The sequence below is a fragment of the Cryptomeria japonica genome, chromosome 10 (assembly GCF_030272615.1).
Source record: "Cryptomeria japonica chromosome 10, Sugi_1.0, whole genome shotgun sequence".
Lineage (NCBI taxonomy): Eukaryota > Viridiplantae > Streptophyta > Pinopsida > Cupressales > Cupressaceae > Cryptomeria > Cryptomeria japonica.
The window spans coordinates 259,350-284,133 of NC_081414.1; the positions used below are offsets into that span (position 1 = coordinate 259,350).

The 24,784-nt window shown below is 36.5% G+C and overlaps 1 protein-coding gene across 1 annotated transcript; it reads left to right on the forward strand.

Annotated features, from left to right (window-relative positions):
• The first annotated feature begins 325 nt into the window (after positions 1-325).
• LOC131069427 (uncharacterized) lies at positions 326-16,154 on the forward strand. Its single transcript, XM_058004849.2, has 6 exons — positions 326-663; positions 5,028-5,152; positions 5,423-5,519; positions 5,743-5,852; positions 6,116-6,190; positions 15,681-16,154. The coding sequence occupies exons 1-6, from the start codon at positions 594-596 to the stop codon at positions 15,729-15,731; spliced, it is 528 nt and encodes a 175-aa protein (XP_057860832.1). The 5' UTR covers positions 326-593; the 3' UTR covers positions 15,732-16,154.
• The last annotated feature ends 8,630 nt before the right edge of the window (positions 16,155-24,784 follow it).

Consider the following 24,784-nt stretch of genomic DNA (forward strand, 5'->3'; position numbering starts at 1 on the left):
TGGTAATTAAGCTTTATTATCTTCATGATTTCGAGTATTTTATTTTAGTCATGTTTACATCCATGTAAGTGAATGCATTGTTGATTTTAAGCTATCACTTCTCCATTGAGATCTATGTTTTATAGATAACATCATTTTCTAAATGACCTACCAATTCACTGCACTTACTATAAAATTGTATGTAAAAACTGGACCAAAATATTTTCTAATTGACCTTTCACACCAATTCGGCGTACCCATTGCACACCAAGGTGCAATTGCTAGTAGTATATCTCTTTAAACTATAAGGCAATGTAGACGGAGCTAATATTCTAGCACTTGCAACTACTAAATCTCACAAAAATGAACCTTCCATGCCCAAACCCTGTTCCAAAGCTACCATTTTCGCACAGGCTGCATCGTATAGAAAGTTTGGGACTGCAAGGCGGAGGTAATATTTTATTGGTAACCGCGGCGCACAACGGCTGATCCAAATGGGTGGCTGATATTATTTCCTCCACGTCAGCGGTTCGAGTCTTCCTCGTGTTAAGCTGTGTCTCACACTATCCTATCATCTGCGGTGCGAGTGGAGCAAAGGAAGTGTGCATACAGAGATGGGCAACACGTCAAGTATGCTTACTCAGTATGACATCGAGGAGGTCCAAGAGCACTGCAATAACATGTGTATGTTGATATTTCGTTTGAATCTCGTGGGTCACTCATGATTTTGTTTTTGGTGTTTCTAAATTGTCTTTCATTATATTTACCAATTTAATTTTTAAATCAACAAAATTTCCAGAATTTTGGTCCCTTACTTTAACATTTTCTAGGGTTTTGATGGAACGTTTGTTGGGTTTTTGATATGAGAAACTCTCAGAGAGATTCAGATCTCCTTTAGCAAAGAGAACCTTAAATTCTGTCAAATTTGCTGCCTAGAAATATCAATCAGCTCTAGACCGAATTTTTTTTGGGCAACCTGAAACTTTTTATTTCATATCGGTTGGAATCTATGCAAATTAAAAGAAAAACTTAGCAGTTTCCGAGGACTTTAAATATGTCTATACTTTAGCGATGAAATGAATTGTTAAATTGAATTGTGCCTTTGAAGCTTGTTTATGTTTGGGGTCAGTTCAATTTGGCGGAAATAAATATTTTTGTTAGGGTATTTGAAATTTCTCGTAAGTGTTGAATTTATTACAAAAAAATTGAATATCATAGAATTTCGAACATTATCCTGTCGAGCTTTTTTGGGTTGCTTCTGCTGCTATCGCCTTTTCTGTGTTAAATTTATCTTATTTGTGCCGAATTTATTTTCGGTTGTATTTTTTTAATTTTCTCTCTGATTGGCGGGAATATTTTTATAGGTCATTTTAACTTCTATTTAGTTTTGGTTAATCATGGGCTACTTTCGATGATAAAATTAGTTACATGTTAAATTTTATGAATTTTTAATTTCTGGAGTTTGGGTTTAAAATGTGGCCACGAGTACAAGCCGAGACTAGTTCTTAATGCCATTGGAATTTTGCTATTTGAAGCCTAGTTAGTACGGTTTATATTCTATTAATCTAAGGTTTATTTAGGTTTGATTCTGAATTACTAATTAATTAATATAGAGTAATGGAGATACAATTTTTTTTTTTGATCGGTAAATAGGATTGAATTACTTAGTCATAAAAAATAAATCTTTCAGTTTTCAAAAAAAGCTTCGAAAGTGTCTGTGCATTATCAACAATGTCTGTTCTATCTAAACCAGCATTGTCCTATCACACATTACTACCCTCTCCATATCATGGTTCCAGATTTACATAGTTTTAAACACAAAATAGGTATAAACAAAATGCGCTTAGAACAGAACAAGCTCCATATTCATGGAGCAGAGATTATCAGAACAAGCTCCATATTCATGGAGCAGAGATTATCTGCTTGCCTTTCCTGCTGGACGCCTCGGCCTGCTCCGTATCTTCTTCCTCATCCTCAATGTCATTGTCGTGTTCCTTGGGAGGAAAACCAATCCACAGTGTGCGCTTAGACTGCCTTTTCCTCACCTTTCTTGGCCGGCCCCTCTTACAATCGGTTGGTGTGGAGCTTCCTGATTGGGAGGGTTTGAACTCCATGCCTCCCCACTTTGACATCCCCATCCTCAACTCCTGCATCTCCCACGACCTCATAAATTCCTTGACACCGTGTAAGCCTATTTGTGCAGCGGTGCGTCTGGCCTCTTTGTTACAATTAGCGCTCCAAAGGAAGTATGGGCGCAATGGGGGTTTGAAGTCACTTGTTTATAACCATGCACCATTCGGGCACACAAATCCTACACCATCTCTAGTCATGCGAAGGAAACTATCCAGGCTGCCACACCATTCTTCTCGCACACACCCTCGGATTAACCATTCGGCCTGGTCTTTACTCTCTAGTTCTAAACACCAAGCAGCGAACATGGAGGCGACTTCGATGGTCGTCCGATACTTGAACTCCCCCCGCATGTATTCATCACCCAACACTATCTTCACGCGCATAAGAAAAGTCTGTTCTTCGAAGAGGAAAATGTTGGACAGCCTCTCATCTGAAATCGGACCCCAAAACGTCATCATTGATCGTGAAGCTTTGAGGGAGAAGTTTGGTTCCATGCTTCCGACTTTGCTTCCCGTTCGTCATGGATTTGTTTATGATGAGTACATACCCAGCGTCTTCTGGATTATTTAGCTTTCGTGTGTGGCTTGCCAAAGAAACTATCCCCACCAACTTTGCATTCTATCGAGGACAATTAATGCACTGTTGCCTCGAGGCGAGGCGGAGTTAATATGGGAGACGTTGTCTTCATCCACTTGTGCGTGTAGGTGAATAACACCGCCACCTTCTTGCCTTGCCTTCCCAGTTTGAAACTGCCGTCACAATCCATGTCAAGTTGAGGTGACATTGTATCAACTCGCATCCATGCTGGCCGTCTTCCTATCCTTCGCATTAATGTCTCCTGCTCACCCGTCTTTCCATGGCAAAAGTTGGCAGGAATGAAAATACATTTTCTAACCGTTGGGAGTAATCACCTCCCACTTGACTTCACCAAATTGAAGATCGAAAGCTCGGTTGGCACATTCATTAGCTTCTTTATTCCCCGCTCTTAAAGTATGGGAGATTTTGAAACTTTGAAAATTATTGAGGATGCTTCTAATCCACTTAACCTCCTTATCAATCCTCCAATTCTGAGTCTCACCTCGGATTAAAGCCTGCGTTATGAATTGAGAGTCACCCTGTAGATGAATCCTCTCAACCCCTAATCTTTCCCTACCTGAATTGCCAGTGAAGCGGCTTTCACCTCCGCTTCATTGTTTGTGCCTTGAGGTAGACGTTGTGCACATCTAGCTAGTATCACCCCCTTGCAATCCTTGGCAACATACCCCGCACTTGATGGTCCTGGATTACCTCAGGATGTGCCATCAAAGTTGACCTTAATCCAATCCGGTTCCGGTGGTAACCAGGTAGTAGGAATTGTTGTTGCTTTAGGAGGATTAGCCCTCAAAGACCCATTAACGGGTTATGGAGATACAAAATTTGCCTGAATGGGTTTAATGGATGATTTGAGCCCCATGGCCAAGGCAAGAAGATAAAAAATATTCCTACAAGAATAATATTTTGGTATCTTGTAGTTAGGACATTCAATGTTAATTAATAATTATATTGTATATTTAGTGTTGAAAGGATTAAAGTTGTTTTTTTTTATTGGGTTAAAAAAATAAATTAATACACACATTTCTTGTCATGTTATTTTTTTGTGATCAATAAAAGGCCAAGCCAAATTATATTCATTATAAAATATTATATCCATATAGTAAATCTGGAAGCCGAGCCGAACTCCAGGCTAAACCAGATAGGATTATGACTACCAGACACAGATACCTTGCAAAATGGTCTGAGACCTCCCTAAACCTGATACAAGCCTTTATATGATAATGCTGAGCCATGCTCAAGGCCATAAACTGGACTTGTACACCCAAGGTACATCCAAAAAAGACTGACATACTCAACTTAGCCGCTAACCCAAGTCAATACTAAAAGGACTAAATTCCACAATTAGAGCCGAACAGACCAGAGTAGACAACTCCAATTCCCGTGTCATTGCTGACCTCTCCAGTTCAGATGGACAAACTTCTTCCTGACAAGGGATAGGGCCACCAGCATCCACCAACGCCGGCTCGAACCCTTCCGCAATCAAATAGTCTTTCCACCAATTCCCACTTCCTGTCGTGTTGTTGTTGCCATTGTCCTTATTGGTAATTATGATGGACAATTCTTACATTCAACCTTTTTAGCCTCATTTCTGGTCATGTTATCATTGCCATTGTCATTTCTTGCAAGTATGATGGATAATAGATCAAAGTAGTTGTTGCACTTGCTACTTTGTTCATTTTGTTGAACTTTTGTGTGGAGGGAAATTTCATTCTTTCTTGAATACTGATGTAGAACGAAATTAGTTTCTTTTGTTTTTTTATCTGATCACATCTTTTTTAACTAATTCTTTGCTATAACAGGATATTGTCAAGCCTCCCATGCTTTCCTTAAGATAGTTTTCTTTTGCATCCATTAATATATATAAAAGGTGTCCTTTTTTCGGTTTGTGGACAATTATTTTGTATAATCGAATTTTATAATTTTGTAGCCTTCAATATATAGTGCAGGTATGATATTTCAAGGAAACAGATATTGTAGAAGTTTAGTAATTCTTGTCTTTTTTTCAATGTCATATTCCTCGTCATATTTTTTTCTTGTCCTTCTGAAATCAATAATATTTTTTGTATCTTATATGGAAAGTTAGCAAACTCTTATGTAGAGGAAACTCTGTTTCATAGAAATTCAGGCAAAACCTCATATTCCAATGACAAATGTTTATGGAGAAAATTTCAGGAAAATAGGCAATTGGGAAATTTTAACCTCTACACCAACATGCCTAGCAACAAGAGAAATGCCATGCCAAGGATTCAATTATATGAACAATGCATGCGTAATCACTTGTAATTCAGTGTCTTGATTTTCAAACTTTTTCATGGTTTCAGTTTCACAGCAAGAAATAGTTTCCCTCTATGAACGCTTTTGTGCTCTAGATCGAAATGGGACGGGTTTTATATCAGCAGACGAGTTTTTATCTGTGCCAGAGTTTGCAGTGAATCCACTTTCTAAGGTAATTTTTTTTGATGTTGAGGTTTATTGCAACTCTTTGTTTCATATAACTGAATTGCCCCTCACTATGTAGCTGAATGGTAAATCTTGATGTACCCTCTCAAACTAGATTCAAGATCACCCAATTTAGTTATATTGTTAATGAACACAAGTTAGCTAAATCTGTCACTAAAATAATAATGCAATTCAAAATATTGCTATTCATTTGCATATAGAATTGTATCAGCAGAATTCAGTTTGAAATTATTAATATTTGTCTTTTTCTGTGCAGAGGTTGTTGAGAATGCTTGATGGCTTAAACTTCAAAGATTTTATATCCTTTTTGTCACCTTTTAGCTCGAAAGCTAATCTGCTTCAAAAAATTGAATGTAAGAGTTCCAGTTAAGACCTTAATTAAAATTAATGTCCTTGAAATTCAAATGAAAGAAAAAAAGATATAGATATTTGTGTATTGGTTTTTACAAAGCATAAAGACATTACTAGGTTTGTTAAACATTGTTTTCCGATTTCCTACAACTTTTGATTCAAGAACATGGATTGACATTCATGCATGTACTTGGTGATCACTTTTGTTCTATGGCACTTTACCAGTCATCTACAAGGTTTATGATTCAGACGGCAATGGAAAAGTGACACTTCGTGATTTACTAGAAGTCTTGCAGGACTTGACTGGCTCTTTTATTTCTGAAGAGCAGCGCCAGGTAATTATATTCTCCTATCTTGTGTACTTAAACTAAATCCTCATCGGAATAGAATAGCTTCTTTGTACTTAGAATGCCATGCAGGTTTAAATTGTTCACTGTTTGCCGTAGAATGATTCATGCTTTTCATGAAAGATTGGACTTTTATGATAGATTTTGAAAGGAAAATTTTGGTTTGGTGCAATCGCTTTCCTTTCATAAATAACTGTATCTTTATTTTGTATACTTACTACTGAACTTCTAGATGCATTTCTTAACTGCAGCAAGTTGTGGGTCAAGTTTTGGAGGAAGCAGGGTATTCAAAAGATTGCACTTTGACGATAGATGATTTTGTGAAGGTATGCCCATTTCGAACTTACTGTTCTTTCTGGCTAGTTCAAAACTTCTAAGTGTTTAATAGGGACTCCCTCTTTGACCTCTCTATTTATGGAATGTTGGTATCTGGACAGTGTTATGGGATATAATTGGAGATAGGCTTTTCTTGCCAATTCCATCTGCATCTTCCTTATTTTTGCTATTCTCATGGCTCTGGCCATTTGGGAAGCTTTATTTTGGAATATGTAAGGTGATTCATTATTATTATTTTTCCATTTTGCCAAAAAAATAAAATAGGTATTCTCTTTGAATTCCTCTAATTAAATTCGATGGTCTTGATTTGTGTATTACTTAAGAAGGAGGGTTGGCACATAGGCACCCATGGGGCATATTAACCAAAGGAAACTGTTTAACTAAAGAGGAAAGCAAAAACGGAAGAGTGGTAAAAAAAGGAAAGAAAAATAAAGTGTCAATAAAGTGAAAGAACAGGATTGGGAAGGAGAAAAGTTAGTTGGAAATATAATGAGAGAGGGTTAGTGTTGAAAATTCCAATCACGATGTATAATTTTCATATTAACATTGAATTACACACAAAACATGAAATTAAAATGGTGCAGGAGCACCTGGGCAGACAAGCAATCAGCACCACCCAAAATATTTCCCGTTTGTTTTGGTTTAATGGTCTTGTTGGCATCTCTCTTTCAATGGAAGGTGAAAAGGAAAGTTTAAAATGCTGATTACGGGAACATTGATTCATGGGGTCACGAGTTTTCTCAAGTTGCAACTGTTGTCTCATGAAGCTGGAGTTCTTTTGTGAAATGCAATTAGCAAATGTGGAACCAAAAGCATACACCCTTGTCACTTGTCAGCATTCGGCAAGCATGTGGAGATGCTCAAAATGGCATTCTCAATGATGGATTGGATCTTTTTGATCAAATTGCATTTGCCAGGTGTGAAACCAAATTCCACAATCTTTGTCAGCATCAACGCAGGTTGTGTTAAGAGTCTTGGAACAGGCTGAACAAACATCCACCGAATGATAAAATAAGAAACCAATAAGATATGAATCGGTGAAATTGATCACTAGCAACGAAAAGACAAAGTGAGTCTTGTATTAAAGAAAAGGAAGAGAGCAGAATGCGTAGTGAAGAAGGGAACCTGGGAAATGATGCACAGATTTGTTTTTCAGTTTCAAAGTTTCAAACCCACAAACGAGTGCAGGCAAGAGGGGTAATAGCTGAGTGTCAGCTCAAATAATAGAAATTGGCTGGAATGACATGAGTAAGCACCAAATCGACTTTTTAGAAAAGGCTTTAACAACTTTCCAACGATTGCAATTGACAGGCGTTAGCCACCATTCAGACTTCCATTACGTAAAGCGATGAAAGAAGAGGCATCAGTTAGAAGCACAATGTTCATCCATCAAACAGATAACATTCTTATCGATTGGTCAAAACAACAAGCAATGACATGTGTTCTCATTTAATCATTTTGGAGGAAATACAGCCTAGAGAAGAGGAAGGAAAATTGAATTGGGAACACAGAGAGGCATCGATAGGAATTATGCAAATTGTTCAAGGGCTATTTAAAAGGGAGGCAACACAGTAGGTGAAGGAGTGAATGATTGAGTGGAACTGTGTAGTAAGTGGGCAGTTAGTAAAGAGTGTGGGGCTGCGTGTAGTGATTGTGAGAATCACGGGTGGGTTGCAGCTAATGGGAAGAGAATCTTGGTAGAAGACAGTAGAAAGATGTTAGCAGATCAAGAAAGGGTTGCAGAATGCGCAAAGAACAGAGTAGAAAGCAGTTTTAGATTACTTCATGAAAATTCTGTAATCATTGTTAATGAAAGGGAAGCCATTATTGGCCAATAAATGTAAACATTAAATTACAGATTTGATGTAAATTAAAGTATGTTTCTTTGTTGCAATCTTTGTGTTAGTATCATTTGAGTTTGTACGCAGAGAGTCTCTGCATTGTTGTTTCGTGTTAGTGAATGAAGTTGCAAGCAAGTGAAGGCTGTCTGGCATCATAAAACAGTGGAAATGATGAACGCGAGACAAATATTTACCCCTGTAATCTGCTTTGCATGCCTTCTGAAGCTTACAAGCAACCTCTACAATTAGTCCTGTTGTATTGAAATATTACATTGCTTTGAGTTATTGAACTTCTATTCAGCTAAAATATCTACTCTTCCAAAATAGAAATCTTATCTCTTGCAGGAGATAACTTGGAAGATATATATAAATCATTAGTGATTATCTACACTTTATTAGACTTATTGAACTAAATAAAATACTTTTACTCTAGTCACTAAAGTGAATTACAAAATAGAAATAACTCGAACTACTTGCATGCTCACACGGAACCTGTGCAGAAATTTCGAACTGAGGTTAAAAAACTCAAACAGTTAGGTGAGGTGAAAAGAAGAGAAGCTTTAGGAAGATAAACCACAACGAGATGAAATTTTTATTTTTGGGGCACAATAGTAAGATACAAACCAACCATAAATACAAAGGTCATGAGAAAGTGTAAAGAAACTAACATTAATTAAATCGTTGGAACAGGTAACAGCTTCTTGGATAGCAGTCAAATTTCAAGTGAGGCTAGGTCTAGCATAGGATCAATCCTATGTTTCACGTTGGAATCACCAAATTACCAGGGTTCGTATGAAGTAGAGGTCAAAAAGGTGCTTTTAGGTTGATTTGCAATAGAATGATTGATAGGAGCAAATTTCATGTGAGGCTAGGTCTAGCATGGGTTCAATCCTACATTCCATCTTGGAATCACCAAATTACCAGGGTTAGTATGAAGTAGAGGTCAAAAAGGTGCTTTAAGGTTGATTTGCAATGGAATGATTGATAGGAGCACAACAAAAAATGACATATTGAAATAGTAGAGATTAATGATAAAGTATCTTTCTCAACATTGCAAAGAATGTCAGAAGGGGCCATTGAATCTTTTCGTCCAGTGGTTAGTACACCTAGTACTTGCGATTCTTAATGGATATGGTTATGTGGCTCTTGGTTTCTGTGGTTGGAAGTTGAGGACTAGTTACATTCATCAGCATAGTCAATACAAAACTTCAACTCCTATGAGTGCATTTGGCCTGTGGTATAGGTGATCCCATTATTTTTTCCTGACAAGGACTTAATGTTGAGAGAGAGATAAGTAGATGAAGCAAGGCTAAATTAGATCATTCATTGTGGGCAAATGCTGTTTGTACATTTGTTGCGGTGTTCACATACAACATCATTTAATGTTTCTCTGGTTTTCACAGAAATATTTGGTTGGGAGACCCTTGGGCTCTTGAAAACCCAAGGTTTGATGCCATTTTTGAGTTATAATTGTTATAGATGCACTGAAGTTGGCTGTTAAAAGGGTTATTGTAGATGTTAAGGCACCACAAATGATTTGTGAAGTCATTAAAGTAGAATTCAAGAACCACAAAATATTTGTTTAAACAGATGAAGTTTGTTTTAAGAGAAGAGAATATTGTCATCAAAACAAAACATAAACTTGAATAAGGCTAACATAAAATGCAGATTTTTATCTTGGATTGGAAACTTCCAACGTGGAGGAAAAAACTAGACTTATGGTAGTGGCAATGGTCTTGCTACCTTATATATTAACTTTGGAAGATACTTATAACAAATGTGACTTCAATTTTATGCCCTCTATTTCTGCCTATCTCCTCTAATGAACAATTGAATTCTCTTACAATATTTTTCCTATACTCTCAACAATCCTAGTAATGCTTTAAAGCTCAAGATTCAACTCCCTTTTGTAGATTTCTGTAAACAAAAGGGTTCTTTGGGACCCTATAATAATTCCCGTGCACGCAGGAACTGAAATGATGACTATGCATTTCACATTTTGAATTTGGAGTGTTGACTATTGATGGCTACTGCTACAGTTGCAGTGTTGACCAGGTCATTATTGTGATTGTGTCCTATCTGTTGGAGTTTTTTTGTCAGTTGCTTGTTTTGTATCTGTTTTTGGTGTTTGAATCTACTTCAGTTCTGAAATTTTTGTTTCTCATACATTTTTCAAATCCAATATATTACTCACTCCCTCCTTAGGAGGCGTTTGGTGTTAGTGTGAGAGATTCCTTTATTGGACTAATTCCCTTTTGTATGCTATTCACACCTAGTAGGTTAAGCTTACTTAAGGATAGTTATCTAGTTGTCTCAAGACATGAGCACATGGCACTGTTACATGCTCATGTGTGGGCCAATGTATACTGGTGTTGTATCAGTATTGGCAATATATCACTTCTTGCTTCTCCTTATTTTGGAAAGTTATTAGGCATTGTAGAGGATTTTTGTTCATGTGAAATAATTTCAGTAACTTTGATATGATATCACGTGATTTTGCAAGCCCTTTTTCTTTTTTTGGGAGATCTTGCCAAGTCTTTTTATCTGGTGCAGCTTGGCCAAAAAGGATTTCACCTTTGAGTTTCGAAGTTCCAAATCAACTTGGAATGGTTCTAAACTTTGTGGGCTTTGGTTACAATACATGGAAAGTTTTTCTTGCCCCTCTTTGTCCTCTGTGTTTGCATGGTATTATATGATCTTCATGTCGTCATCACCTTTCATTTGGTCTGTAGTTGGCACAATAAGCATTTCATTGGAAAAAAAGGTATATAGTTTTTTTCGCACGTGTTAAGATTTTGATTTTAATTAAAAACCTAAGGTTTTATGAGAGTGCATCGTTCATGGATCGGTCATATAGTACAATGGGGTGCCCATTGAGCGTGGGCTCACACAATTCTTTATTTGTTTGAAGGTGGCAGATCAATACAGATCCATTTATTTCTTGTTGATATGAGGTACATGCTACTGTAGTCATATATCTTGTTGGCAATTTTTGGTCAGTCCCTAGTAGGTGTAAGAAATTCATGGTCCATTGTATTGTGTGTAGCATCAAAGATTTGCCCATATGAGTTCAAAATTGTTGTTGTATAGCATCGGTTGGATCCTACAGGGCCGACTTGTCATCAAATGCGTGAATGGCCTAATCGGCCTTACACATTTAATACATAGTTCGAATCCTATAATGCCGACCTTTGATTTATACTGGTAGATTAATAAAGCGGTTTATTAATATATAACTAATACTGAACTCGCCTTAATGAAGTGACGTGTTGGTTAAGCATTGAGGAAAGACGTGATGTTTGGGAAGAGCCGACTTTGAAGAAGTCGTGTTGTTCGATATTGATATATAGTTCGATCCACCTCACATTCCAACATGGCGATTTAACATACACAATTAGCAGATCATATACTATAAGCAGATTGAAGCAGATTGAATTGGCAGACCAAATACATTCTTCAGTGGATCGGATTCATCCTACAGCAGATTGACCTCCTTCATCTGCAGATTACGTAATACATTCAAGTCAGATTGAAGATCATCATTCATCCTTCTGCAGTCCGAGAATCCTACAGGAGTTCGGATTATATCACAGCAGTCTAGAGTGATTGACTTATTTATATAGATTCAAGAAGTGAAGCAACCTTGTAAAATCATATCCTTGTTTGATAAATATAATCAGAGACATTCACTGCTGGGTTTTTCACCTTCTAGAGGAAGGTTTTCCCAGGATATATTCTATGCATTTATGTTTGATTTACTGTCTATCTAATCTGATCATAAAAATTCAACAAAAATTGTTGCTGGTTTTTTAGGTCATGCATTGTACCCATGGCAGAGTTGCAGCTTTATTTCTTTGGTCGTTTAAATTTGTTGTTTGTGGGATTGAAGGATCCCTTTAGCAGATCTTGACATTTTATTATTAATACTATTGGGATTGTTGGGTTGTACATTGCATTCATTTGGCCATTCTATTGGCTACAAGCCGTACATTTGTGGCTTATTGCTTGGCACTGAAGCCATTTGTTGTGCTTAAGTACTCTCAAATTTGAAACTAGGGCTGCCACTTGAATCATGTGTGGTTTATTGCTTGGCACTTAAGCCTTTCGTGCCCTTTACCCTAAAATGTGAAACTAGAGTTGCCACTTAGATCTCGTGTGGCTTATTTCCAGGCAATTAAGCTTCTTGCTGCACTTAAGCACTCCAAAATTTGAAACTAGAGTCGCCACTTGGATCTTTGCCCTCCACTGTTACGCTAGGGATTTCCATCACTCTACCACGTTGCCACCACTTATTGGCTTTGCCTAATGAACTCTGCTCTTCCAAGTGCCTCACCACTTGTGCTCTCTCACCTACTGGCACCACCTTTGACTATCCTAGGGGCTCTTTTGTAGCCCTCAGAGGGCCTTTTCTTCAGATGTAGGGGATTTCAACTTCTAGGTATCACAAAAGTTCTTTCCAAGCTCTACAACATGATCCAGTTGGTTTTTTTTGGATTTTGGTTCAAGTAACTTTATTTTATGCTTGAAGCCTCTTGCATTTTTTTCTGTGATAGGGTGTAACTTTTGCCCACAAAGTTGAAATTGGACCTTTTGTTTTGAAATGATAAAAAATCACAAGGTTTTTATTTGCAACATTTTTTATTATTTGACAAGAACTTTTTCAGAAATTTGTAAAATTCATTGTGTTATAAATGGTCGATTCATCTTGTCGATTGTAAAGATGCAACTTTTATTATGTTAAGAGGGTAATGATTTCAACACTTATACAGTTTAGAGGGGGGTTGTAAGGCACAATTTAAGTACTTGTTCATTTTTGCTCTCTTGGTGTTTGTTGTCCTAACGGAAGAATCGAGAACAATTGAACTCCCAAGTCCACATAATTATTGCACATGGAAATTAAAGATGCAACTACTATAATCTGTGAGGGATTATGGCAAATGTTGGTTGAAATGCCACCAACTTTCACAGAGGAATTTGAGAAGTTTGCTTACAAAAATAAACTTGATGAAGCCACTTTTTTTGGATTTTAGGTATTAGATAGTTTTTTGTTTTGCACTATAGAGGGTACAACACCTAAGCAGATACGGGACAAGTTCAACTCATTGTTTGGCAAGGTCAGTGAATTTAGAGCCTTTCAGATTGAGGATTTTCTTACAAAGTTTGAGTTATTGTTGTTACAATTGAAGGGTTGTGGAAAGACTAAAGCAAAGAGTATATTTTTGGTTTTGTCGAAGTTGGAAGGTCCCTTTAAGGTCTTCTCTTCCACTTTTTGTTTCACCATGAATGCCTTAGGAGTTGATTTTAAGATACCCACAGTTGGACTTTCCTGCAAGCATCTTTGTATGGAACAAGCTAAACTTATGCAATTAGATGATCCCTGTAGTTCTAAGTGTCAAGCATTTGTGGCTCAATCATCCAAAGGCAATGGTAGAAATAGTCAGAAGCCTAAGATTGAATCCATTCTAGGATGTGAGTCTACCTCCAATTCTAAGGAGAAATCTAATTAGAAATCCACATCCTCCCATGGAATTTTTATGACAACTTTAAAGTTTTGAATCTTAATGTTGGAAGCAGCTAAGAGGCATTTGAGGAAGCCATGAAGTGGCTCATGATTTCTATCACCAAACCTTCTTCCATAGGTAAAGGGCAAGCCTGTTTTTCTTGAGCTTTGCATTGATCTTTGAATAATCGGATACTCGATTCAGGTTCCTTGCATCGTATGACTTATTTGCACAATCTTCTTTCTTCACTTTTTGATAGTTGCACTTCTCAAATTGCAGTTAGAAGGGTGCATCAATGATGTTCTCCTTGTTTTAGAGATTTCTGCTAACCTTATAGTTATATTTACTGATCAGATTTGTCATTTTGGTAAATGAGAAGAGAGTTGAGTTTTCTCCACATGATGTGGTCATTAGAGAGCTATGGAATCTAGAGATCGTTTTTGTTCAAGAAAGTGTGGACCATGATCATCACTCGTTGCACATGTTGATTCTTTGAGCAGACTTTGGCTTGAATGGTCTGGGCACATGCACTACAAGTGTTTGCAGCAAATGGGAACATAGAACTTAGTGCACAGTCTTCCTAAGGTATCTTGTATTGAGGGTGTTTGTAGAGGTTGTATGCTTGGCAAACAGTGTCAAGACCCCTTTTCTAAGGGTAAGGCATCCTTGAGTTGATACATATTAACTGGTCATTTTCAACCCCTTTTTTGGAGTCCAAGTATGCCTTCACCGTCATTGACGACATCTCATGACACATATGGATGTGCTTTTTTTTAAGTATAAGAGTGAGATCTTCACCACTTTTAGGACCTTCAAGGAATTCATCAAGAAGTAGTTTGACCTTTGAATAAGGAAGATATGCATTGATAATGGGGAGAGCATGAATCAAGCTTTCTTATCAATGTAAATCATTTTATAGCTGACAAAGTTCCCAAATTTACACCCTCTACATTTTCTTCACCAACCGACTTACTTGTCTTGTAACAATCAACATTGTCAAACATTCTTTCCAAAGCAACAAGACCTTTAGGAATGGTATTTGTTTTAAGCTGAATGATTTCGTTGCCAAAGAGAGTCTCCCTAGCTTCTTCATCCTTCTCCACCATGGGGTGCCAGTCAATTATCTGGCTCTTGAAATGATCAATGGAATTTAGGAACTCATATATCTACTGATCATTGTTGATGACTTGCTCTGTAGTATTGGGCCTAGTAAGAATTTGAACATCATACTAAGCATTTCTAGAAACCACAGACATTGCTGATATTGTCAGTTCCATTGAAGGGAATTTCAAATTCTCATCCTCACTTTTCAGCATGAGGCAACTCAGCCACTACAACAATAACCTATGAAAATCCTGTATTCCTTCCTGCAACTGTTTAATAATCTTGAAAAGGGATATTCAAGGCCATTTAGGCCTGCATATTTTCCATCTATTTTGGTGCAGAAGTTCTCTGCAATCTTGGTTTACATTATCAAAAAATGCATCTTTCTCCAGCAGGGATTAATTTAGATCTTCAAACGTTTTTATTCCCCCAATGTGATCAGATATACCTGGTAGAGATTGGGCTGCAAAGAATTGTAGTGCATTTTTTTGAACTTTACATCACATTTGATAAAATGACAGTTTGGACTTCTTCCTCTCTTGGCTGCGAATCTTGGTAATTTTTGCATCTTTTTCTTATTACCCTCTTCTGTAATTTGGTATCTTTTAGCTTTTCAAATTAACATATTAAAGACATAATTTCGACAGTACATGATATTAGCTTGAATATTTCTGGATTAGACTGTAAACTTTTTTCTTCATCAATGTTTTATATGACATTCCATGATCCATCACCAGGATGAGATAGCAAGAGATGAGGAAAAATGGATCATGGAGTGTGATAGAAATGTGGATGTGAAAAAAGTTTACATAGTCTAATCGAGAAATATTCAAGCTACTCTTCACATATTGTTTGATGTATTAAACTGAAGTTTGCAAACTGTTTCCAAATCATCTATAAAAGAGAGATTATTATTCAGGCATTTCACTTTTTTGTGACCCAACATTAAATTAGAATACAGAAATCTGAAATTTTTAGGAAGACAGTTTTTTCATTATTAGTGAGTGTTTTAAGTGAATTGCAACTTACTGCAGATTCTTGGAAAGTCTGGACTGAAGATGGAAGTTGAAGTCCCGGTAGATTGAAGCTCGTTGCTACATTTCTGCAAATGTCTGGAATGAAGATGGAAGTTGAAGTCCCAGTAGATATTCAGCATTTTACTACATTTCTGTACACAAGATTCATTCTCAGCATCTATTACAATTTGTTTTTTTTAACAGCTAAACTTCGGTGTTTCTGGAAAAAAAATTTCAAGCAGTTTTCAACACAGCTTTGATATATATCCATATTAAAGCTTCTCTTACCACACGTGGTCGAAAGTGTGAGTCCGCTATCTTAAATACTAGAAATTTATTATAATGCAGAAAACAGTATTGTCTTCAACTCTCAAAATCATAGGAAGCTTTGTTTGCATGTTATGTGCCAAGAAGCATGGTATTTCAAAAAATTAGAATGTTGTGCAAATGGAGGCTATAAGATCTTCAATCTTTCAAAGAAGATGTTTTTCACATTCTTTGTTTCATGTTTTTGGCTTTTTTATGATTTTTGTCTTGATAAGTAAAATAAAAATAACTAATGTATACAGTTGTATTAACAAAAAGGAATCTGATAAAAAATTTGTTCTACCAAATCCTAGATTTTATTTGCAGGAATACTGATGAAAACTAGATTTTATGCAACAGGCCTTACAATTTATTGAATTGTTCATGGATATTTCAACCCTAATTGAATGATATTATTATTAACTTGTGAAATTCTTAAATTAAGCACACTGTGTATATTCTATTTAAACCATTCTAGCATTGTAGTACAAAACGCTTTTATGTTCATCTCCCAGCCTTGTTACATCTCCATCCTTTTCTCTTCACAGATTGATTTATATTCATGTCTCGCTTCTGCATATGCCGTGCCATACCTTTCATAAATTTGTAATCTTATATGGTTTCATTCATAGGCACGCCTCTCTTTTTCTGATCTACGCATACCTTGTCATTTAATTTTTTTTTTCTGGGACCTTGTCATTTTTTCAAGATTTGCGCACCAATAATGTTGTTCAATATTTACCTCTAATTGTTGGGTTGCATGCTACACGATCATTGGGAATAAAATCTCTTAATATTTACAAGGTCATACCAAGCAAAAGGGGACAAACTTTACAAATAATATAGCTTGGACCTATGTTACTAGACCAATTTATCTCCTACTCCATTGACGTTGTGCCTCCAAGGACAATAGTCATGTTGATGCCATAGTCATAGTTTTTGTTGCTTCTTTAATGTCTTACCGTTGATGAAAGTACCATTATTCTGTAGTAGGCACATGATATAGTGCTTGTGGGGGTGACACTATTAGCCCAAAAGCTTTTTCATATGAAATACGATTGGAATTGGATGGAGAAGATTCACTTGAGTATGCTAAAAAATGCTTTATTTGTAAAAACATAGCACTCTTCTTCACACTTATATAGAATAAATTTAACTTTTTACTTCTCAATAAGTCATCTTATTTGTAAGATCATCTCTACCTCCTTCGTCAGTTACCTTTATTATCATTGCAACTGACTATTTCACAAAATTGGTGATGCCATCCCTCTTTCCCTCTTAAATCCACCATTGTTTTCAATATCTACAATTTTTTTACATAAAATATTATTTCTAGATTTGAACTTCCTATTATGCTCATAACAAATCTTTTAAAAACCCGAGTAAATAATTTTTGAAATTTTTTATTTTTAACAGTGCTGCTCTGCCTCTTACTACCCGCGATGCAATGGTTTATCTGAGGTGATAAATAAAACAATCAACCACATTCCATGAAAATTTATCAATAATCATGACACAAAATGACATTCCCAACTTCCTCCTACCTTATGTGATTACTGCATGTAATGTCCCCTAATAAATTCTAGTTTAAGTTCAACTAAATATTATATTAATTATCCATTTCATTAATATAAATTAATTAATAATTAAATAAATTATTCTCAGGTTAATTATTTTATATTAGTATTTCTTCACTAATATAAACTAATTAATAAGCCAATAAACTATTATTTATTTTGAAATGGAATAAGTTATCGGGTTGGTTTCCAAATAGTTCCTCACGGAACGGATTCCTTTCTAAATTCATTTTAAATAGAGGCACTGTTGGAAATGAGGGATAGCGGGAAATATCATTAGATTTAATAACTGGAAAAGAGTTCTTATTCATCTTTGTAGTTTCCGATAAGAAATATAGAGTATTCCTTTCGTCAATAATAATTGGCCTATTCGGATTTTCCTATTGCTTTTATATCCATGGCGGAATCGAAACAAAGGAAGTAACAACACGAATAGGTTCAAAATGGTATAATCTTGTCATTCTTCAGGCACAGAGGTATCACGTTGCTTATCTGCCAATATACGAATTGTCTGGGAGGCATCGGGTTGTTTATTAGGCAGTATACAAACACAAAGGTATCGTGTTGCTTGTGTCGTGTTTACTAAGATCGGGAGCCATTGCAAAGACAGTTTGAAACACGAAGGATTGCGGGTTTGTTCTAACATCATCGGGGGGCTAAGGCATGACTTGTCTATTCAACGCGGTAAACTACAAACCCGATATCTGGACTTAATTCATATACTATGCAAACCATGGAGAAACTGTCTTGCATCTGTGATTGCTTGTTGTGAATGCTTCGGTGTTTCCGGAAAGAGTCGTTTTAGTGTATTAATTTGAGTCAACACCGAATTGCCAATTTGGCTGTGAACTCTTCAAGTGCACAAATATTAAAATCTTTACCTGTTGCAAACTGCATATTCATTTACTTTCATTTGCAGAATTAAGAACATTATTTGAAATGATCAATAATCATTCCGCTGCGAATTAAGCAAGAGGAAGGATGCAATTAAAACATAACTATGTGATGAAATTTCCAGAAATTCAAAGATTCAATATCTTATGTTTTATTAGCAATCTTTTGCTTGATCTGTGATATTTCTTTTCCTTGCAAATGAATTCAGTTAAGGAATTTTACAATGGTATCAGAGCTTTTGAATCCTGCCAGCCTATAGGGTGTTTTTTTTAGTTGAAAATTCATTGAAGATCTATGCACAACCAAGTATGCACCAGGGAAATTTTAATTTTCGGAATACTAGGGCTCAACAAAACAGATATTTAAACTTTCCTTTAGCACAAAGTAGTTCTTCTATTCAGTTTGAAATTGAGGACAACCATACTGAAACTGACGAAGAGATTTTTTTTGAAACAAACAATATGGGGGAACCTGAAAACAATAGGGATTTCATAACAACTTTAATCAAAAGTCAACAAGATATGCAGGACAATGTCAACAAAATAACTAATTTAATGACCCAATTTATGACACAAAATAATAATCAACATCAAAATGTTGGGGTAAATAATGGGGGTAGAGATGAGCATTTTGTTAATAGTAATCAACAGGGATTAATTTAGAGTTGTTCCTGTTCTTTCCGGCTGATTATTATTAACAAAATGCTCATCTCTACCCCCATTATTTACCCCAACATTTTGATGTTGATTATTATTTTGTGCCATAAATTGGGTCATTAAATTAGTCATTCTGTTGACTTTGTCCTGCATATCTTGTTGACTTCTGATTAAAGTTGCTATGAGATCCCTATTGTTTTCAGGTTCCCCCATATTGTTTGTTTCAAAAATAATCTCTTAGTCATTTTCAGTATGGCTGTCCTCAATTTCAAACTTAATAGAAGAACTACTTTGTGCTAAAGGAAAGTTTTGATATCTGTTTTGTCGGGCCCTAGTATTCCGAAAATTATAATTTCCCTGGTGCATATTCAGCGGTGCATAGATTTTTCATGAATTTTCAACTAAAAAAAACACCCTATTGACAGGATTCAAAAGCTCCGATACCACTCTAAAATTCCTCAACTGAATTTATTTGCAAGGAAAAGAAATATCACAAATTAAGCAAAAGATTGCTAATAAAACATAAAGGTATTGAATCTTTGAATTTTTGGAAATTTTATCACAGTTTTGTTTTAATTGCATCCTTCCTCTTGCTTAATTCACAGCAAATTTATACTTGTTCGATATAATAGGGGAATGATTATTGATCATTTTAAATAATGTTCTTAATTCTGCAAATGAAAGGAAATTAATATGCAGTTTGCAATTGGTAAGATTTTAATATTTGTGCACCTGAAGCATTCACAGCCAAATTGGCAATTCGGTGTTGACTCAAATTAATACACTGAAACGACTCTTTCCGGAAACATCGAAGCATTCACAGCCAAATTGGCAATTCGGTGTTGACTCAAATTAATACACTGAAACGACTCTTTCCGGAAACATCGAAGCATTCACAGCAAGCAATCACAGACACTAGACAATTTTTCCACGGTTTGCACAGTATATGAATTAAGTCCCGATATCAGGTTTGTAGTTTACCGCGTTGAATAGACAAGCCATGCCTTAGCCCCCCCGATGATGTTAGAACAGACCCGCAATCCTTCATGTTTCGAACTGTCTTTGCAATGGCTTGCGATCTTAGCGAACACGACACAAGCAACATGATACCTTTGTGTTTGTATACTAGATAATAAACAACCCGATACCTCCCAGACAGTTCGTATATTGGTAGATAAGCAACGTGATACTTCCGTGCCTAAAGAATGACAAAATTATACCATTCCGAACCTGTTCGTGTCGTTACTTCCTCTATTTTGATTCCGCCATGGATATAAAAGCAATAGGGAAATCCCAATAGGCCAATTATTATTGACGAAAGGAATACTCTATATTTCTTATCGGAAACTACAGAGATGAATATGAACTCTCTTCCAGTTATTAAATCTAATGATATTTCTCACTATCCCTCATTTCCAACAGTGCCTCTATTTAAAATGAATTTAGAAAGGAATCCGTTCCGTGAGGAACTATTTGGAAACCAACCCGATAACTTATTCCATTTCAAAATAAATAATAGTTTATTGGCTTATTAATTAGTTTATATTAATGAAGAAATACTAATATAAAATAATTACCCCGAGAATAATTTATTTAATTATTAATTAATTTATATTAATGAAATGGATAATTAATAAAAAATAATTAATTTAATATTCTAGTTGAACTTAAACTAGAATTTATTAGGGGACATTACACTGCATGTCATGATGCTTCTTGAATTGGAGATCCCATCTTCGCAAGCCTCTCTTCGTAGCCTAATTTATGGTACCAATTGTTGAGAGTAGCGCTTGTAAGGGGCTTGAATTACTAATGTCAATGCTTTAGAGAATCTTCATATATATCAACAACAATTTAGAGCATCTTCATGTATATTAACAACAATTGAGATAATCTTACAGTCAATGCATTCTTTCTGGACAATACCGAGTGGGTGACCTTGTCGTTAAAAAAAATAAATAGAACTTGAGGGATGCCGTTGGACTCAGATGCAAGTTTCAACCAAATTAACTATGCCCATAATAATATCGTGCTTATAAACAATAAATAGAACTTGAGGGATGCCGTTGGACTCAGATGCAAGTTTCAAACAAATTAACTATGCCCATATAATATCGTGCTCATAAACATGGATTGGATGTGTATGTATTGTCCATGATGGATGGCGAACCTTTGGAAGGTCATCTTAACATCTCACTTCCTTGTCTTTTTCATGTCTAATCTCTTTCTCTCTTCCTTTCTCCAGATGCTTCAACTAGTCGTTCTCATTTTGTTTATAACCCTTTGTGCTCTGATGCTTATAGTTATTTATAAGTGGCTTAATGTCTATACTTATTAGACACGCTTTTACGTGTTTCTCATATTCAAAATTGTTATTATTCAAACACAGAAACATAAACATATATATGAACACATAATATACCAACAAGGGCCAAAAATGTTTAATATTATATGTTACAAACAAAAACGATACATATACAATGCCTAGTGGGGTGGCCTCGAGGAACTCTTCAAAGGTCTATCCCTTTGCTGTCTAACAGATGATATATATCTCATTCGTGATAACATTGTTGAAAAAATAATGAAATTTTACAGTGAAATTTATGTTTTTTTGTATTAAAGATCAGAGAAGAGTACAGAAGATGAGATACTGTCAAATCTCAGAAAAAGGCCTACGCTGCTCGACTATTACAAGACCATATTCAGCATATAACCATTACATACAGAGCATAGTTAATATTCGAGATCAAGACTTCCTAAAGAGTGAGCTGTCATGTGGCTGCTATGAACCGATATACATTGCAAAAAAGGAACTGGCCATCATTGTAATTATTCAAAGAGTATGCTGTCCACTTCATCCTCCATCCAAGCAGTCCATCCAAGCTGGCCGTCCATCCAGATCTGCTTTTTCCTCACAAAACCAGGAAGAGGAATGACATCTACAACATTAACTGTTGCAAGTGGATCGACTGCTACGGCAGGGTTGGCATCTTGGGTACCCCTTTTCTTTTCCAGCTCTGTCATGAAATTGGACAAACCAATCTCAAAAAGGCTCCTCTCCTCTGTGGTTCTTTTCCAAGTGAAGCCTTGGGAGATCTCCCAAGAGAACACCCTAGCCTGTCCTTCTCCCACAAGCTGTTCAAACTTTTTCTTGAAATCTTCATAACAACAGTAACCTGCGAAGAGACATTAGTATAGACTCTGTATGCAATCTTTCAATGCCATTAAAAAAGTCATTATAAATTTCCAAATTGACCACAATATCATAGATGATAGTAATGACCAAAAGACTTTAGCACTTTTTGACAAACCAGACACATACCCCACCACACATTCCTAGTTAATGATATTACAACTTACAGTAATGTCAAACATCTTCCACACCTCTTTAGCAAATAGACCTTCAGGGACTCTGCAACATGAACAAATAGCAGGGCTGCCATCTAAAAGATATTCAGCCTATGAAGAAGAAGACACCATCTAAAACATTTTTGCAACAGGTTTGGACCAAGGGTGACCAAGTAGATTGCTTCACATAGGGCCTTCAAAATTAACATTTCAGGACTTGTTAAGGTGATCCTAGATTTCATTCCTGTCTACAAGCTGAGTATAAATTTCTCTTAAGGTGATCCTAGATTTCATTCCTGTCTACAAGCTGAGTATAAATTTCTCTGGCTTTCACCTCGGGAAGAAGAGAACCATTGGGCCATTCAAATTGAGAGCACCTTTTCTTGTGCCTATCACAACCCTTGGGGAGAGATAGAACTGAACTTGCCTCTCTTAACATAGTGTAAGTTCTCCACTGTGATTGGAGAATGTCGAAGCTAGCACAAAGATCTGGCCAAGGGATGAGATGGCCGTCCCTTAGGGTGTCCTTGAAGCACTTAATCCTTTTAGCAATCCAATTTTTGGCCGAACATCCTTGAGTAAGAGCCAGAGGCTTGCTGTTATGGTGTAAATTCCACCAAATTGAGCATTCTCCACATATCAACTTATCCTTGCCCATAATACCATTGTTCTTAATTAGGTGCCTTACCCCTTCCCATGCTTTCCAAATGGCCTTAAATACCACTGAGCCAACATGTTTAACAACAAACTGACCAACAACCAAGTCATCAAATGGCAAAGATTCCCAAGCTTTACCCTGTTTTGGGAGAGATTGGGTGATATTGTGTCTAACACACACCTTCCAAGGCTCCTTCCCTTCCAAAGCCTTAAATATCCATTTTGCAGCTAATGACATGCCTTGAAGATGTAAATCTTTCAAACCTAAGCCTCCTTTAGATTTGCTCATCATGCACCAACTCCAACTAACAACATGAGCCTTCTTGCCTTTACCATTTGACCACAGAAAATCCCTAATTTGTTTCTAAATGTGACTCCATCGATAGTTATGAAACAACCATGTAGATGCATAGTAGATATTATAAGAAGATAGAATTTTCTGGCAGACTTGCACCTTCCCCGATAGAGAGAGGAAGTGTTTATTCCATTTTTTGAGCTTGCTATCTATTTTCCCATTGATCCATATCCACATATCCTTGAGGTTGGGGCTAATAGAGAAGGGGATCCCCAAGTATTTAACTTGGTGCTCTAGAACAACCCCCCCCCCCCCCATACTATAGAGTATTTGGTAAGCCAGTGAGGGGGATGGGGGTCCCATCCAAGCAAGATGGACTTGGTCAAAGATATCTTGTTCCTCGAGGCACCACAAAATAGGTTCAATTTATCCATTAGGGCTACAAAGTTACCTTCTGAGAGATCAATAATAATGACAATGTCGTTAGCAAATTGCACATTAGAGAGCTCTTGACTGTTTGGTAGGGATACCCCTTTGACCTTAGGGGAAAGACTATTGTCACTCATCAAGTAATGCATTGCATCTGCAACAATCACAAAAAGAGCAGGGGCTAAGGGGCATCCCTGCCGAATAGACCTAGAGAGCCCAAACCTTTCAGACTTGAGACCATTGACTTCAACACGAGCATTAGCATTAGTCAATAATGTTTTAACCATTTTGCAGAATCTTTCGGGGAATCCCAACCCTTTCAACATCATAAAAACAAAGCTCCATTCAATCTTGTCATAGGCCTTCTCAAAATCTTGCAAAAGCATGGCAGTGGATTGGTTAGAATATTTTGCCCAATGCATAGCTTCCCAACAAGTAATCAAGTTCTCTAGAATAAACCTCCCCTTAACAAAGTCAGTTTGTGTCAAGTTCACCACTTTGGGGAGGATATCCTCTAGTCTTTTAGCAAGCAGTTTAGCTAGAACTTTGTATGAGACATTCAAGAGAGTGAGAGGCCTCCAATTTTTGAGGAGAGACTTATCACTATCCTTAGGGAGTAGTTCACCACTTTGGGGAGGATATCCTCCAGTCTTTTAGCAAGCAGTTTGGTTAGAAATTTGTATGAGACATTCAAGAGAGTGATAGGCCTCCAAATTTTTTGAGCAGAGACTTATCACAATCCTTAGGGAGCAGTTTAATGAGTCCACTGTTAATCTCTTCACCTAATGAACCTGAGGCAATAGCTTCCCTGTAGACCTTCAACAAATTCTTACCAATCCAACCAATATTTCTCTTGTAGAACTCTAAGGTCAACCCATCAAGACCGGGGGCTTTGTCATTGTTACGAGAGGAAATGGTCTTATCAATTTCTTCCACAGAAATTTCCTTATTTAACCTGTC